A 19077-nucleotide genomic window follows, 5' to 3' on the forward strand; every position below is an offset into this window, starting at 1 on the left:
GACAAAAGTGCGCAATGGATTTGACTCAATAAGCACTACACACAATGAAGGGATTAGGCTGCTAAATTAAATAAAAAAGGGTTGGGGGGGAGGGTTGGTAAAGGCATTCATTTGTTAAGCATAATAATAACAAGAGCTGTCATATTCAAGCATGCAAGATCATAGAGATTACACTGTCAGCAATGCAAATTGTCCGTTTGATAGAACTTCATATGACGAATGAAGAGCTGGCATGAATCAATAAATCGTCACTGACTGAGAATCTGAGATTCCCCTAACGTTAGGGGAAAAGGTTGACAAATGGAACAAGAGCCTATGGAAACCCAAAACCATATCTATACATTCTTTACTATTCTATACTCCAATGATGGATTAATCTTGATCAGTCCAATAATATGGACTGCATAATATGAGATGATGAAGGCAGACCGGAAAAAAGCTCCCAAAGCTGCCTTTGACTAAAACAACATAGGCTGAGGCAACAGTTTCAAACCAGAAGACCTTCCAGAGACCAGGAAAGCGACACATCTCAATCTCATCCTGCTTGCCTAATTTAGATTTCCACGGATCGATGACAAACATGAGGCTACACGCGGGATGCGTTGCTTAACTACCATGGAGAGGGGTGGGTGGGTGGGGAAATTGGGGGGGGGGGGCAAAAAGTTTCAGATGTGCATTTTAATGCCCGGATGCCGGGTTGTGATTGGGCTCTAGATGCTCGTGCATGGCTATATAAAGGGCGACCTGCGCTCCTGTCATCCACGAGAGAAGGGAAATTGGCGAGCACAGGATCTGCACACACCACACACACACACACACACGCACACACACCACACACACACCACACACACACATACAGTAGACACACACACACACACACACACACATGCACAGAGAGCGAGAGAGAGAGAGAGAGCCTTGATGATTGCTGGCTGCACGACACGAATTTGGTCAGCGATTTTTTTGTTTCATCTGCCACAGCACAGATCTGCACCAGATCAAGCCTTTAGTCGTGTAATAAAAGCGTGCATTGGCGTTTTAACATCTGCCAGATCCGCCGCGCACAACTCCACAGGGAGGCAGAGGAGCTCGAGCCGTTATTCTTCTTAATAAGAGAATTCAGGAAAGCCTCAAGAGATGCCAAAAAGGAGCGGACTTTGGTTGCTGCTGCTGCTGTTGCTGCTCGTGCTACTGCTCGAGATGCTGGTCGTCGCATCGGCGCACGAGCAGGACGTGAACGAATCGTACTCGCCGCGGAGAGCGCGCGCCTCCGCCAACAGCCCCGGTAAGTAGCAGCATCCTCCTCCTCCGCTCGCAGGCGCTTTTTTGGCGCTACTGTGCGCTGCACATCTAAGAGCTGGAGCCACGAGCTGTCATCAGCTCTCGTGTGTATGATTTGCTGTGTTTTAATTACCTGGCCAGATTCCTCGCTTCATCCTGCACATGCACTGTAGTTTACTTGCAACATAAGACTAAAATATTGTGAATCCGGCTATTGTGCATGCTTTTACACCAGTGACTTGACCAAAATCAGTCAGCCGGCTCGTTTGAGTTGATCGGTGGTTCTGCATCAGAGATGTCGCGCGTGCAGTGTGCACCGTTATAAAGAACGCAATCCTGCACTTGTCTTATTTCAGCATTTGCACAGAGACTCGATAGCACACATCTAGTATTCACAGATTCAGTGAAATCCCTCAATTCAGTATAATTTCCTGGCCTATGAACGCTTTTTTATTATTATTATTCCACCCCCCTGCACTGAAGCCGTCAATCAATGAGCCGGCACAGTGTTTCTCCCTCCACATGCTGAGAGTGTCACGTTTGGAGCGCACTGATCTAAATCCGAGCTCTCCAAACCCTCTTCCAGAAGCGCTATAGGATGCACACTAATCCCTTCTCTCTTGGCTTTGTTACTGTGTGCCTATTTCACATACTGCTCTCTAAACTTAGAATAAAAGTTGCTGTGCAACAGTAGCAAGCAACATGTGTTATTTAATAGGCCGCATGCTGATATTGAGAAAGCTACAATGCAATTCTAACTTGTCAAGCTACTCATGATTTCAAATAGCTCAGCTGCAGCCAAACCAGGGAATGTAACCAGGAGTCATTTTAATGAGGTCCAAATTGCAGACAAATGTGTCCTTGGTAATATATCACAATGCTCTGTGTGTACTACATTACAATTGCCGGTTCCTTATCTCCATTTAAAATTCTGCTCAGACTCCAGTTTGAGACAAATCTTTCTGGTTTATAATGCAGCCTGGGCTACCTGTTGATTTCTGATTTACACGAGATAGTACACTTTATCATGCTCGTGGCTTGATACTCCAAGCCGATTTGGCTAGCAACCTCACAAGTAGTCTATATAAAGAAAATAACAAAAACAAACTGAGGTTTGCGTTTTATAAATAGTCAAACTCCAGTCGGTTTTTGGTTCAAAGTATCCTCTTGAAGTACTCTGAATTCAGTTGAGAACCAATCATCACTACTGATTTGGTAGACTTGGAAAGCTGTTTTCTGTACATGCTTCCACCACATTATCAGAACGCCATTATCAGAACAAACAAACAAACAAACAAACAAAAAACCTATAAGGACCTTAGTTTTCTCATAGCTAGTTACAGCCATAAGTCACATTGCCTATTTGATATAATTTCATATGACGGATCCAGGCTGCATTGGTTAAAAAAAAAAAAAATCAAAGGTTCAAATAAAATAAAAATCAAAGATCAAATAAAAGGTTGTAAAAAGTCACATCGCTGACTGAGAATATTCATAAACTTTGGCTAAAATATTGCGTCAAGTTCCCACACACTTGGATAGTAGCTCTTAATACAAGTCGGAAGATACACTACAACCTAGTAAGAAAAAGTAGCTGACCTCATTGAAGCTACTCCTCAAAAAAAAAAGTGAGGGAAATCATCTGCGACATTTTCATTATATCATGTAGCTAATTTATTGCACAAAATATAATTAACATGCAAAGTACAGGGTACGCCATAACAAACAGATTTTGCTTTTCAATTTGTGAACCGCACTTAGCTGCAAGTTAGCGCTACTGAACTCTTCATTCCACTACTCTTAGTTATTTTCTGGAAATATCTATCTATCTAGCTAGCTAGTTGACTTTTACAATGCACTATAAATAGGAATGAAATAGCTACATTTAGACATTTGCCGCAATGCAAATACTAATGCTAATTCCTGCTTCCTGTTATTTCGTATTGCATTTGAAAGAGTGCAAAACGTTTTGATAGAATATCACCGCTAGTCATCGTTATGACCTCTAAACTTTGAACTTTGAGCAATATTGTGTCCAAGTCAATATATACATGATATCTTGTTTAATTTGCTTATCTATAGGCTACTATTAATTTGCCAGCTAGCAAGCCCATATACGTAAGTATATATTCTGAAGGAAACTGATCGTGCCAATCACCAAGGAAATTTCATTTCTGCCAAGGATAAGTGCATTCCTACTCACCTCCTCTTATGGTGCAAGTGGTCAATCTTGTGGTATTTGTTATACAGACTAGAAAGGAGAAGTGAATGTAAGTGAGCTAGAAACAAGTGTTCAACTATTCCATCTAAGTGTAATATCTCATGTTGCTTTACTCCGATGACTTGTTAGCAAGCCCATATCACCCTGCACATAGAAAATTCATATCACTCTGTACATAGTGTGAGGAATTCGAGCATGCAGTTCGCCAAGGAAATTCAACTACATTGTGCTCGCTGCCAAGGTCAAGAGAATTCCTACTGAAAAATCTGCTCTCTGTTTACCCTCCTCCCGGGAGTGTCTGGTTTAAAAGGCCAGGCAGTCTTTCAAACATAAAGAGACATCCATATTTTTGCCTTTGACATCAGATTACGTGGTGTTAACAAATGTCTTAGTTTAGGAGTTTCTTTGTGAAACCAAGCACAACAGCACCTCCAGTGGTCATACACAGAATGGATTGAAGAAGCGAGGCTGGGGCTGATTTCTTTCTAACCCAGACTAGTGATAGTTTGAACTGAACAAAAGGGTTACTTTTCCTTATAGCATGCTTCCCAAAAATGATTCTTATTATCCCACTGATGCCAAATGCTCAACGTTAATAGTTTAATCGTAGCGCTATTGACAGATATTAGATTTTAGCCTCCCATCTGATATCAGCCATGTTGCAAATAACCGGTTGACCAATCAGGTGATATTTGAGAGTGTACTGGTATGCAGGGAGTTTTCTTGATCAAGGTTGTTAGGAGATCAAATATGAACTGATGTCTGAAGTCTAAATGTGAAGCTCTACCATATAAAATGTGGAATAACTTTGTTGTTTTTTTTACGCAGAAGAATATGAAGGTCATCGGAGAACGAGTGATATTAATGTGTTTATTCTGGGCAGAATAGGAGCTCTGAGTACATGTATCCTAGCTGAGTGCTGCTGCTGGGAAATAAGGTAACCTTTGTAGGGCAACCTTTGTCACCTCAGCGGTCGATTCATTATTCCTGCCAAGGCTTTAGCCCAATGGTAGCGTCATGCTGTGGACAGAATGCCTCTGTGTGGGTCGTGCAGGCAGAAAATGGCGCCAGATAGCACAGTTAAACCTGCTTTCTCTCACCGTCTTCGATGTGAAAATCAGTGAACTGGATGACAATCGATAAAGCCTTAAGACCATAATGGCTCATCCTTTTATGCTGCTGGTTGTACTGACTTTGTGTGCCAGCTCACATAAACTGCGGGTCACTTGAACTTTCCACAGAAAACAAAAAGTCTGACTTTAATGTCCGAAAAGCATATTAAATAGAAAGTAATTACCATGCAGTGACGCCAACTTGCCAAGATGAATAAAGTGGATCTGTGTGCAGTGTGGGACATTCAGCTCTGCCGTGTCTCTGCTCAGGAAAACCTTTGTAAGGGCTCCACTTGGTATTTGCATAACTTCCTGTTGTACTTAGTTGCTAGGGGAGACATGTACTGACTCAGTGTTTTATAGACAAAGAGACAGTGGTGCTACAGTATGCACTCAGAGCTAAAATAGAGCAAACCTACTTGCAATAAACACATGAGCACCACAAGGTAGCACAATTGCAAGGTGTCTTATTACAGAAACATGATCATTTTGAGAAAAATAGTTTTGAGCCTGAAAAGAACCCATTTATTTATTTATTTTTAGTCTGGATATCAGTGTATTATTTTGTGGGGTTTTATATCTACTATAGATATTTATTTATTTATTTTTAAAGACTATTCAAATATAATATGTGCTGGAGAGCAGTAGGGAATGAGGTCATTCACCACATGAAAAGAAAAAGCCTGACATAATCCTGAAATTCTGCAGGGCAACCGAGTTCATTCAGTTCAGGGTCGTGAACTTTAGTAGGCGAAATCTGAACAGGTAACTATGTAAGTGCAGAGTATAAAATATATATATATAAAAAATCGATAGGGCACACTGTTGTCATTGCAACGCTTGCCAAATACATGACAGAGAGACGAGAAGAGAAAATGGGGCAAAGACAAAAAGGTTCATTGTCGAGTCAAACCTGTCAGAACTCGCCGTCAGGGCCTCTGTACACATTACAGCAGAGTAAGCCCACATTTATTCATGTTTCCTTAGTCATAATAGATCCAAGCACATTGCTTGGGCTTTGTGTTCACACAATAAGAGCTCTATCTGGGGATGAACAAATCGATATTTCGCACCTCGACTTGGTGAGTCACTGTGCAAATTTTCATTCCCTGGTGGCCCGACTAGTTCGTAACACAATTTCCCATGGAAGGTTTACTCATCATAACTGGAATGGTTCAAAGAAAGGAAACGCTAGCATATTTCCCCTGCTGCTAGCGTCACACACCACAGGTGTTGACGCATCATTAGATCAGGTCAGAGAGTTTCACAGAAACTAATGGTGCAGTCGTGATGCAGGTCCCACAAGTCAACTCAATATAGCCACTTCGCTATCGGATAAACGAATAGAATCCTAATTCAGAGGTGATTTTTTTATGGGCTGACATCATTTCCAAAAATTTAAATTGAAAGAAATTTGAAAGTAAACTGGACTTGATTTTGAACTGATTCACAAAGTCACACTTATCAAACTGATTCATCAGTTTATTAGAGAAGGTGGTTGAATAAAGTGTTTAGCACTTAAGCCTCTATGGTGAATCTGATGAGATTATGCCATGCCAGTAGGCATTATTCGTGTTTCATGGCTTAGTTTTTAGTAATCAGTAAATATGGGCATAGTTGATTTATGCTGTTGGGTTACTTTTTTTTATTTTCACCACTTTTATTCAGGTTGCTTTATGTTAAGTTGGAATGAAACACGTGGGGATGGGGGTGTGCTGTTATGGAAAATAATCCACTATACGGTGGTGTGATGCAGCCTGATGCGAATCCGAGTTATTTCAACCCCATGAAGCTGATTGTTTTCCAATAACAGCATTCTCAAAAAGTTTTATTTCTTTTGTATCACAGCGATTTGCCAACAATTGCATTTTTCTTATTCATTAAAGAATTGCACAATGTGCTAATTATCCATTTATAGTTACATTTAGCGTTGTGGAACGTCTGTAGGGCAGGTTAGTTCCTGTTATCGCTTATGTCATAACAGCTACAAACATTACATACATAACACGCTGAGGACTTTCCTGCAGTTGAAAACTTACTGTTCTTTCATTAACGTTAAAAAAAAAAAATTGCAATCACTTATTATTAACCTTTAATTATGTGGCTCTTACACCATACAAGTCCCTGTGAATGAGTATCGAAATGATAAAAAACATTTTTTAATGAGCCTATTTTTAGCCTTAGATTCCTTAGTGTGTCCGTCATACAAGTCTGTGTGAATATTAATATCGCGCATTATTAGAAGCGTATTGTTTGAATTACCGCCAGAACTATCGTCAGAGCTGCTGTTATAGAGAAGAAATCAGCACCTTCTGCCAAACAGATGTGAGAATTCGACAGCCCTGTGGTATAGAGCAGTTAAGAGTTCAAATTGATAAGGTCGTAACCATTTGTTTGGTTGGAATTTTCCTTGATGGCGTTAAGACTAAAAACATTTGACAAGCGTTTACCAGGACAAAGCTCATGTCAGACACTGAATAAGCATTTGAAAAGCCCTTTATAGTAACTTCATTTGAGATCTTGCTCACGTCTGACCCTATAGACAATAGACGTATTCTTCCGATGACATTTAGGGACTTTCTGGTTATTTCATAAGTCTACCTTTGTGCCAGCTGCGTTGACACAGCAACACACAACCTATTTTTTTCCCTTCAGCCCCAAAACAATGGGTCTGATGCAACACCAGTTTGTCTTTCATACACTAAACACATTCACTGCTGCCATGAAAAACATCTTTAATGTGGGGTGGCACAGTGACCCAATACACAGTGCAAGTCTGCATGGTGAAGTGTTTATAGTCCCTGGCACTGGAGTGTTGTAGGTGGTTTTGGCAAGCTCGCCTGTGGAGCTGAGCATTATTGTCTTGTCACATGTGAGCGTAATGGAAGCAGCAGATCGTGTGCCAAATGCAACAGTCAGCAGAAACCAATACCGTATGGCACGCATCCCCTCGCCGCCTCCCTACTAATAAACCCTTCTCTTCTTATGAGGGGCAAACGTAGGGCACACAGCAGCCAGACTGCCTTTAAGCCCCCAGGAGGCTGGCTATTGGTATTTTCAGTGCAGTAGGTCACTAATTCAGTTCCAAGAACAGAACACAACTACTGGAATACTCATAAACTCTATTTCCAATGCTAGAAATGTAGAGTAATTATTCTAAATTGTGCCCCAGCCTTATATATTTGAAGGCGTCCAGTGGCCTGTCAAGCATGCTGTTACTTGTCATATTAAGTCTGTATATGAAGAAATTTGGCTTGGCATTAGCGAAGAATGGAAATTTACATTAGATCATCCACAATCATAGCAAAGCTGCAACAATCAACATTGAACCATAGTTTCTATCCCAAAACGCTGTTTAAACATCTCATGAGACTAATGAGAATGTGTTCCATATTTACTGATCCTCTTAAGAACTTGAATGTTTCCTTTTGCTTTCTAAATGTGTTTCTTTTTCACAATTTTCACCACAAATAATGTCTAATAACTTATGTTCCATCAATGAAAGCCATTCATTGATTTGTTCATCTTTCGTGAACGCTTCATCCGGTTTTGTGTACGAGTTTATCCAGACCCTATCCCAGGAAGGAAGCGGCGTGAAGCGGGAAAACACCCTGGATAGGACGCGAGTCAATTGCAGGGCACCGCACACATTTGCACACTCATTCACACCTGTGGGTATTTTATTTTTGCCGATACACCTACTGGCATGTTTTGGGAGTTGGGAGGAAACTGAAGAATCTGGAAGAAAAGCCACATGGACACAAGAAGACTATGCAAACTTTCTCACAGAGACTAACTCAAGCTGTGAGGTGGCAACATTACCCTCAACTATCTCCCGAAACCTTCTTTTTATGAATTCGACAATAAAGAACCATAAATGTCGTGTTTTATCTAGGTTGTCTGAGCATTTCACCTTCAACATGTTTCTCTATATATTGTGGTGATCTGCAAGGGTTTTCAAAGTGTATCTCTTAATGTCTTAAGGGCACGGTCTCTCTTTCTTTTATAGCGGATGTGGTGCGCTGTTTGAATAGTGCCCTCCAAGTGGGCTGTGGTGCCTTCGCTTGTCTGGAGAACTCCACGTGTGACACAGATGGAATGCATGACATCTGCAAGTCCTTTCTCTACAGTGCTGCTAAATTTGACACTCAGGTTTGTAACAAGTTCACATCTTATTGAGATGTGTTAAAATGTTAAAGTTAAGCCCTATCATCTGGTGAGCGTGAGTTCAAATCCTGAAGATGCCGCAGCCATCCCTTGGCCGCAGACAAGGGATCAAAATTTGGCTACTGTTAATAACAGTCAGTGGTGTCAGTGAGTTCATGAATGTGGAAGAGGGAAAACAGCAGTTTCAGCCGAGTGTGTTATGCTATGAGGAGCAGTTCAATAAAATCTGGTTGGCTGGCTTCACTGGCACATGACTAAATTGTATGACCTAATATGACCTACATCTAAATATGCTTAAGGATAGGAAATCTTTAAAATCGGCTATATTGTTTGGTGCATTTTCCAGGGCAAGGCCTTTGTGAAGGAGAGCCTGAAGTGCATCGCCAATGGCATCACCTCCAAGGTCTTTCTTACTGTGCGCCGTTGTTCCACTTTCCAGCGGATGATCTCGGAGGTTCAGGAGGAGTGCTACACCAAGCTGGACATCTGCACTGTAGCCAGGTCAAACCCAGAAGCCATTGCAGATGTAGCTCAACTGCCCAGCCACTTTCCTAACAAGTAAGACTCATCAACAAGCAATTCTTGAATCATTTTTCGTTTTCTCCATGTCATAACACATATGCATTAGAAGCATTTGTGGGAAAAGATGCCCTTGGAGATTTGCTGTCAGGTGTGGTGTTCTGGTACTACGGTGAGATTATAATGGTGTAAATCCACTCCAGCTATTGACTCGTTTATCTGTTACAGACATGGATAACCTACATATCAAAAGAATTTCCTTGTTGCACATTGGAATTCTTTCAATTTCTTTGTGAGCTTTGGTCGGTTATCCCATCGTACATTTTGTGTGCTTCATTTGCTGATGAGCTGAATAGTACTCTTTAAAAAAAAAATAATAATAAGCTTAATGAAATGTAACAGGATTTGATTAATTTCTGTAATCCAGGGCTAGGACAATATATACAGTGCTGCTTGAAAGTTTGTGAATTTTCTAGATATCTGCATAAATATGACCTCATCAGATGACATCATCAGATTTTCACATAAGTCCTAAAGGTAGACATGGAGAACCCAATTAAACAAATGAGACAAAACTATTATACTTGGTCATTTATTTATTAAGGAAAATGATCCAATGTTACACATCTGTGAACTACAAAAGTATGTGAACCTCTAGGATTAGCAGTTCATTTGAAAGTGAAGTTAGAGTCAGGTGATTTCAATCAATGGAATGACAATCAGGTGTGAGTGAGCACGCTGTTTTATTTAAAGAGCAGGGATCTATCAGAGTCTGATCTGCACAACACATGTTTGTGGAAGTGTATTATGGTCGATTTTATTCATCTTGGCAAGTTGGAGTCACTGCGTCACTGAGAAGTGTATTGTTTGGAGAAAGGAAAATACTGCATTCCAGCATAAGACCCTTATCCCATCCATGAAACACGGTGGTGGTAGTATCATTGTTTGGGCCTGATTTGCTGCATCTGGGCCAGGACAGTGTACCATCATTGATGGAAAAATGACTTCTGAATTATTCCAGAGAATTCTAAAGGAAAATATCAGGACATCTGTCCCTGAACTGAATTTCAAGGGACAACGACCCTAAGCACACACTAAGTTGTTCTACCATAGAATGGTTGAAGAAGAATAAAGAATAATGTTTTGGAATGGCCAAAGTCAAAGTCCTGACCATAATTCAATAGAAATGTTGTGGAAGGACCTGAAGCAAGCAGTTCATGTGACGAAACCCACCAACTTCCCAGATTTGAAGCTGTTCTGTACTGAGCAATGGGCTGAAATTCCTCCAAGCCAGAAGCATTTAGGTACAACTATTTCTGCACAACGGGGTCACACCAGCTACTAAAAGCAAAGGTTCACGTACTTTTGGCTCTTGCAGATGTGCAATATTGTATAATTTTTTTGTCTCATTTGTTTAACTGAGTTCTCTTTATCTACGTTGAGGACTTGTGAGAAAATCTGATGAAGTTTTGGTCATATTTATGTAGAAATGTAGAAATTTCTGAAGGGTTCACAAATTTTCAAACGCCACTATAACATAACACACACTGGGTTAACTTGACCACAGTGTGGGTGGGTTATGGGTAGAACCCAACCTGCTGGGTTGCTTTAACATCCCAAAAGCATGTTCATTATGTCCCAGCCTCAGTTCATTCAAACCATTTATGGTTTGTGCACTAGAGAGGGTCCGCCACTGAAGAGGCCATAGGAAATCCCCATTTTTTAATCAGTATGTGTGACTCACACTCGTGGCAATGAGCCTGACATGACACTGGGGTTCAGAGATGTGAATCAGAGTGCAAACACTAAGGCAAACATGTCAGAACGACATTGTAGGTAAGTGATAGATGCTGCTGCTGGCCTTCCCCTCTGTTCAGAGATGTTTATAGTCCAGTTTTACATGATTCCTTTCCAGAACGGGTACATCGTTCAAGTCAAATAGAGTCCTTTGTTCATTTGCTGTAAGTAGACAGCTAACATTAGCTAGATTTGGCTTCTAAAACCCCTCAGAACGCTTAGAACATAATTCTTAAAATTGGTCAAAACACAAACAAAACAGGTTCAACAAGGCCAAAGAGTAATCCAAAGTCCATTTAACAAAGCAAGGGTTCAAGGCTCATAAAAGCAAATTTCTTTTATGAGCCTTGAACCCTTGCTTTGTTAAATGGACTTTGGATTAAGAAAGGGATTGGCAAGACTTTGCAAGGATTCAATGCCCATGAGCTGCCCATGAGGAACATGAACATCAACGATCGTGCTAGTACTCTGGTGAGTGTGACGTCTGCCGGTCCTCATTATATTTCTTAACACTGCCTAAATACCAAACTGGTATAAATTTTAAGCAATGTTAAATTTATAAACCTAGCTAACAATAAATGATGAAATCAAAATTCATTGCTTTTATGAGTCAGATAACAAGTGACCCGACTAGCTTAACAGTCTTTTTTGGAAAAAAAAAAAAAACCAAGGTGAGCTAGCTGAAGGTGTTAGCTTATCATAGATTGCATTATTTCTTGTCACATAATGCAAGCCATACATAGGTATAATTTGGAACCGAATTATGCTATATGTTAAAACTGAAATCACAAACAAGCAACATGAAAAAGCAAAAAAATAAAGAACACAGCTTTGTGTTCTGTGAAGTGATTTCCTCTATTCTTGTTATTACCTGCATCAACCTAATGCTGTAACCACACTAATCCAGTGTGGCATGGGCTCAGTGTGAGTGTTCTGTGTCTCGCTGCAGGTTTTATGGAAAGCTGCTGCAGAGTTTAATGGACTGTGACGAGGAAACAATCGACCTGTTGAGGGTGAATCTGATGGCCCGGTTGGGGCCTGAGATTGCCATGCTCTTCCAGCTACTGCAGAACAAGCCTTGCCCATCCACTGCTGTGCCCACTGGGGCGGAGACTCGTGGAGGCTGGCACTGGCCCGCCAGTCCCCACCCACACAAGAACCAGCCTCATCTACGCAACAGGGACACGGCCAATCTCTTCAGCAAGAAACGCAACATGGACAACAGCTCTTAACCCAGACCAGGTTTCTTGGTCCGAACCTAGAGGTTGTGCACATTTTTGCAAAATGAAAAGAAAAAAAAAAAAAAACAAAACATATTAGTGGCTCATTCACAATCAGAATGCAGGAATAACGTTAATTCTCTTGAACAGGAAAAAAGAAATGCACCTATATGAAAATAGCTTGAATGTCAAATGTTTATGTTTATATTGTCATAGAAATTCAAGGGACTAGTTTACCAGCTAAGCTTTTTTCATATTTCGAGACTGACCTAAGCACAGTTAAAGTCTCTTTTACAAGCTCAGTGTAAAATCTCTTTAAAAAAAAAAATATTCAGGCCATTGTGTAGAGTTCTTAGATAGATTTAAATATATATATATATATATATAAATATATATATTATTTTCATGAAAAGTATCTAAAGAGAAAAACGGAAAATAATACCATCAATATAGAACCATTTATATATCTATACAACCAATATATCTTTAAAAAAAAAAAAAAAGGTTACAACAAAGAAAATATGTGTATATATACTGAATATATTGTTAATGTGAAATAGTTGGCATGTGCTATAAATATGAGAGTGTACTATTTATTTATTAACAGATATTTTACTATTTTTAGATGTTAAATTGCCACTAGATCTTAAATTGCCACTAGCCTTTTTGTGAACGCTCACTCACTGGGTGAGGGATATCTTTAAAAAAGAAAATCTGCAGGAATTCATTATAAAAGACCAAAAAACTAAGATTTACTCCAGATGCCATATTTCATAGACCCTGCGTGCGGTAACATTAGGTGTCATGACTAAAATCATTTTTTACAGAAACTGATTAGAAATCTGAAGGACAGTGATCATTTAGTAGATATTATTTTTCTATTTAAAAAAAAAGGAAAAACCCAGTTGTTGCTAACCCTCGAGTGCAATGCTAGTGTCACATGAAATTATGAAATTATAGCCAGACGTAATGGACAGATGAACAACTTGCTCCCTGGTGAATATGACGTACAGAGGTGGGGTCGAAGCAAACCAAGATGTCTATTTAAGAAAAGAGCCTTTTGGGTTTATTCATATTTATTTTCCTACTATATTATTTAAGTGTTTATTTGATTGCATTTCTGTAGATATTCTGTGATAAGTCAACTAGAGGTGTTTTTTTTTATTTCTCTTTTCTCTTTTTCTTTTAGTACCGAGTGCCTGTTTTGTTTTTTTGTTTTGTTTTTTTTTTGTTTGTTTGTTTGTTTGTTTGTTTTTTTTTATTATTTAGATTCTATTTCTTGGACCTTTCTTTTTAATTTCCTTCAAGATGAGACCCATGTAATGACTCTGTGCTGGTCATGGGGGAACACGTTGGTCATTTGAGTCGGCTCACCTTCGCTGCGAGTGTTGTACGGGACCACTATAAAAGACTAAAAGTACAAAAAAGGTGTTGCGAGCATTGCCACTTACTGTGTATTTTGTGCAGGGTCAACAATAGACTGTTGCTTAGAGTTATATTTTCAGCTTTAATAAAAATCTGCCTGTGTTGGGGGGGGGGATATCAACATCCAGTATTTTAAAGCACCGCTGGTTTTATTTTGTACGTGAAGGATGGGTTTAGGCTGTTCTATAGTACACCTATGGTTAGCACAAACAGTTCAAACTGGAACAGTCACTGCAAAGTGTTTTCTGGAGCCATTCTTGACACTATGCAATATACAATGTTTATGAAAAGGCCTATTTTTTTCTCTGAGTGTTTACCCGGGGTGGAAGAGTAGACATCTCTGTTTAAGTGCTTCATGGAGAAGTGAAGATAAACCAAGATGGGGGAGGGGGAGGGGGAGGGGGGGAGTTGTTAGAGGAAAAGCTTGTGAAGACTTGAAGGCTTAGGGTCGTATCTAATAAAACTGCCACCAAACCACTATGGCTATTTTTATTCTTGTAGAAAGGGACCATTCCAAATGAAAAGAAATGAGGGTCAGTTTTTGATAGGTAAAGCGCTATAAGCTTAGCTGTTAATGGATAAATGGTGCCATTGTGGTTTTGTAGTGGTTTAGCAGTTTGGTAGAATTAGGCCCAAAGACGAATAAAATGAAGAGATCCAAGGACAAGATGCAATGTTAATTTTGCCACCCCTTTCAGATTTCATCTCGAGTCAGTTCACTGATTTGACTTTTCATACACGAAATGCTGCCAGACTTTATGTTGACTTCATGGGCTTGTTAGCACAATACAATGTAGTCTGACATAATTCTTTTTTTTTTTTATGTTGTCATAAGCCATCGAATCGCTGATCGTTTTCATTATTCTCGTCCGCAAAATTAACACTGGCAGTGGCAATGACTGTTTTTTCTTAAACCAAATGATGTGCACATTTAAAATAAACTCACCAAACTATGCAATAATTCCTAGGTTTCATGCTTAAAAAAAAATCCACATTATAGCGGCCTGAGTAAAAGCAAGGGCCGGTCGACTTTGACTTTTAGAGTACAGTAGAGCCTTTTACCTCCCCCATATGAACGGCAATGTATCTCCCCAGTCCCAGGTTGACTGTCTCTCCCTGTTTCTTCTCCCTGTTAATTTAAAAATATCAGTGTGTGTATGTAGTAAGAGACACATTAATATGGGTCTTTATATGCACTTTCCTCTTTCCATCTCTTAGGACCACTAATAAAAGGGCATTGAAACAATCGAAACTCTTTTATCTTACGCAGGTTGGGCTCAAAGTTTCAACAATGAGCTAGAGAGACCATTATAGCTGTTGTATACTTGAGTAGCCAGGGATGTAGTGTGAGTGATGTGTGTTTGAGAGAGAAGTCTCTCTTTGATTTCGGGATTAAGAGTGATCTCTGTCTATGAAACACCAAGGAACTTGCTGTACCAAACAGTTGCTGCTAAACCTATTTCTAACCCCACTGTGTTATGTTTCAACTATTTGTTTTTTTTTCAGTTGTGCTTACCTTGAGAGAGTACTGTGTTGCTGCAAAGAATTATAATGCCTAATATGTATAACATCTGGAGTCTCATTTATCAGAGCGTGCGTAGGAGCTCTTGAGTGGAGCGACGGAAACGCGCTCGCACTGTCATTGAGAGATCGGGAGTCTGAATCCCGACAGCAATCCGGAGCCGAGAGTCAGAGAGAGCTAAATTGGTGGGCGGGATGGCGTTACAGTCTCTGTCAATCTGTGTGACACTAGCCAATCGTGGGCGTCTGTGAGGTCATGTATGAGGAAGAGAGTGGATAGTATTTTCCACACAGGTTTGAACGTTACGCAAACCTGTGATGCAGATCGGAAAAGTTGCGGCGGCTGGCTTCACGGGTCTCAAAGGAAGTACATGCCAGTCTTATTCCTCTTTGGTTGGTAATGAACAAGTTCTAATTGTTTGCATACGAACCACCAGTATGTGCTAGAAAGTTGGTATTTATCACGAATGGACGTTTATAAATCTCAGAATTTCTCCGCCGCATATGTTTATATAAAGAAATACCTCCAAATTGCCAAATATGGTAAATAACTTCCCTTCACAAAAGTGGTTTTATGACTAGGTGCGCAATCAATTGCTCTAATTTCCAATTTTGGACATCCCCATATTATTGTTGACCATTTCACTGTTGTATTTGGGAATATAGTTGGTTGGGAAATACCAGACCTGTGTCCAATTTCTCATTGAAATGTGCCTGTGGCAATTAAAATTGCACTGGGCAAACTTAATGAGCCACTCATCGCTCTCAGCAGTGATGTTCCTGCGCACCTTAAAAAACAAGCTCCACCTTGACCAAAGCTGCGATTACACTTTTCTACCACTAGGGGTTTCTGATTACATATAAGGTTAGGAGTAGTTCTAAGTATACGCACATAGAACTTTGAACATGCACAGTTGATAAATGAGACTCCTGATGTTTATAGTACTAAGGGTGCCATCAGTCAACCGTGTTCATGGAAAGGGAGTGGCCGACCCATCTCAGAGAAAATGGCCACTCTTTGGAGCACGTGTGTAGCCATGCCTATCACACACACACACAACACAAACACACACACCCACACACACACACACACTACCCTTGGGGTGTCATGGGGTATTGTGCATCTACATGTATGATCTTTGGTTGGGTTTCTGCAGTGCACTTGTGGATGAATCTGTATTCTGTTTTGTTTAAATCTGTTTTGCCTACTACTTATATAGTTGCATATTGATTCAAAAATCAATTGCAAAGGATTTACATGAGAATGTAATTGTTTCAAAAGTGTATTGGTGTGTAGGGCTGTTTGAGGCCCTGAAGGTTTATCACAGCTTTCTAGTTATTTTGAATGTGCCATAATTGATGGTGGGAAACAAAATGTACTATTACTGTCTTAATTAAGCATTCAAAGCATGGGATAATCCCGATTATGAAAAAGTCCCAATTACTGGAAAATCACAAATAGCTAATCTAATAGCTCTAGTATGATAATTTGTGACTGCAAAGAATTGATCGTACGTTAAAGCATTGCAAATTAAGTTGAAGGTAAAATGTTTTAAGTTCAATTTGAGAAAATATCCAAATATGTAAAGTTCACCATTACTAGAAAGTGTAGTAAATTAAACATAGGGTTGGTATTATTATTATTATTATTATTATTATTATTATTATTATTATTTGGATTTTTGTCTTTTCTTTTATCACTAATTCACCAAGAACTGGAGTCACTTCCTCTTTAATCCAGGGCACTAAGGACACACAAAAAAAAGCTAGGCTTAATCAGCCATTAAACTGAATGGTACTTTCTCAAAACTTGAAATCACTTATCTCTCTTATATTGTTATTATATTCCTTGATGTATTTTATTTGGATAACCTGTCACACTTAATTTCCTCTCCCCTTTTGTTTGTTATGGAGTTGATTTTGCCTAGTAGCTAACAAGATAAAAACCAAAAGAAGAAGGTCAATTCGTTTTGCAAGGCATTCAGTGAATTTGTTGTTCTGATGTCCTTAATGTATCGCATGATAGAACTTTGTGATTGATTTGCACTTTATTATACACCCATGCACATGTATACACTCGAGTATATGTGACGGGTTTCTCTGTGCTTACAGGTAAAGGAAGATCCCAATGCATCAACTATGTGTCTTTTACTGTGTAGAAAATAAACGCTGATCATATCAGGAACATGGTGTTCATTTTGTGAGCTCTGGATTCGTTGATTAATGCTTTAAGCCAGGCTGCAATGTAATAGGCTACAACATACCGACATCCAGTATACAGTGTGGCAATCATTTTAAGTGATATACCTTTGCTCAACTATGTTCAATAAAGCAAATGTGTTTGCCAGGCTTCAGCAAAATTTCCAGTCCAGCTATATCACAAAAATCACACAAAACATACAAATCCCTCCATAAAATGCAGGCACCGGACAAAGGAGACACATTTTTCTTCTTTTTCTCAGCCTTCACTTGGAACACAAGGTCACTGTAGTGTACATGCATTTCTGATATATGGACATTATCCATTCCATAATCCTCTTTTCCCTCTCCCAATATATCTTACAATAGAAATAGTTCAGTATATCATAGACACACTTGGCTACACTTGCACTGTGAATTTGCAGACATGTATTACATTTCATTCTAATTAATGCTATAAAACAAGATTTTTTTAACTACACCAATCTGGCAACCCAGTCATTAACTGTCCTGTCTGCTACTCCTCCAATGAAAATGTTTATAGAGCGAGCATGGGACAGCATACTTCCTGCCCAAGAAGGCTTCTATTACATCTTGATATGGTTCCCATTTTCGACCATAAGATGCAATAATAACTCTGTGGAGTTAAATCCTGAGCTTGCGGCCCAGTGATTGCACAGCATCAAGAAAGGCAAGCAAATCGATGAGACTTTGCCTTATATCTGACCTATAGCAAAAATGTTTAATTGTCGGTTACTCAAAACAAGTCATTCATATTTCAACTGAATTTAAAATTTATAGATTTGTGAACGAGGACGTTTCTTCGCTGGCTGATATAAATGGTGGGATGAGATGGCACTGGTCATTGCTAATAATAGTAAACATTTATAGCATAATAACCTGTCTTATAAAGCTGTTGCTTTGGAAATATTTGATATTGCATTCATTTCGGATGAAAAAGAGAAGAAAAAAAAAACGCTTCAGACTTCATAGAGAATAATTTGTGGCTTCATTTACTTTTGAACCCCAGTTTGATCACTTCTGCTTGGCTTTCCTAATAGTACCACAGTAATCAATTGTTTAGAAGCTGATTTCCTTTAACAATCTATCAAACATGATAGATTGTGTCCCATTATGATAAAAATGAACCATGTTCTGTTTTCTTACCAAATAACTAAAATGTACATTAATATCCTGCATTAATATACCAGACTATAAATACTTTATTAGTTCAAAGTTGAAGTTGTGATTAGTTAATAGCTGGTATTAGTGCCTAAACGGTCTTTACAGTCTGACAGATATCAGAAAAATATGTCATCTCAGGAAGATAATGTAAACTAAAACTAAAAATTTCATTCAGTTGTCCTGGTATATTATTTAATCAAGAAACTTCTCTGCAAGGAAACAGTCTTCAATCTGCCAGTTATTTTGCGCACTGTATTATAAAATGGCAAATAAAATGCGAACAGTGTGTGAATACAGCTTTCAACATCCATCAGTGTTGAGCTGTGTCTTGCATCTACAACAGCACTTTCTGGATTTTGATGCTCACCTAAATGATGCTCTTCTGTGAATCATTTACTGAACCTTTAACACAGTTTACTTGCAATCTGCA

General features: G+C 39.3%; 1 protein-coding gene across 1 annotated transcript; it reads left to right on the top strand.

The window, feature by feature from the left end:
- The first annotated feature begins 723 nt into the window (after positions 1–723).
- On the top strand, positions 724–14766 carry stc1 (stanniocalcin 1). The gene is made up of 4 exons (XM_053624307.1): positions 724–1285; positions 8624–8766; positions 9128–9339; positions 12047–14766. The coding sequence occupies exons 1-4, from the start codon at positions 1138–1140 to the stop codon at positions 12327–12329; spliced, it is 786 nt and encodes a 261-aa protein (XP_053480282.1). The 5' UTR covers positions 724–1137; the 3' UTR covers positions 12330–14766.
- Positions 14767–19077: the final 4311 nt, after the last annotated feature.

This window comes from Ictalurus furcatus, chromosome 5 (genome assembly GCF_023375685.1).
Source record: "Ictalurus furcatus strain D&B chromosome 5, Billie_1.0, whole genome shotgun sequence".
In the NCBI taxonomy this organism is placed as follows: Eukaryota; Metazoa; Chordata; class Actinopteri; order Siluriformes; family Ictaluridae; genus Ictalurus; species Ictalurus furcatus.

Excerpts from the sequence above, each read along its gene's own strand:
- stc1 (XM_053624307.1), top strand. The coding sequence starts at position 1,138 with ATGCCAAAAAGGAGCGGACTTTGGTTGCTGCTGCTGCTGTTGCTGCTC. Across the intron at positions 8,767-9,127 it reads CTGCTAAATTTGACACTCAG|GGCAAGGCCTTTGTGAAGGA; the intron begins GTTTGTAACAAG and ends TGCATTTTCCAG. Across the intron at positions 9,340-12,046 it reads CCCAGCCACTTTCCTAACAA|GTTTTATGGAAAGCTGCTGC; the intron begins GTAAGACTCATC and ends GTCTCGCTGCAG.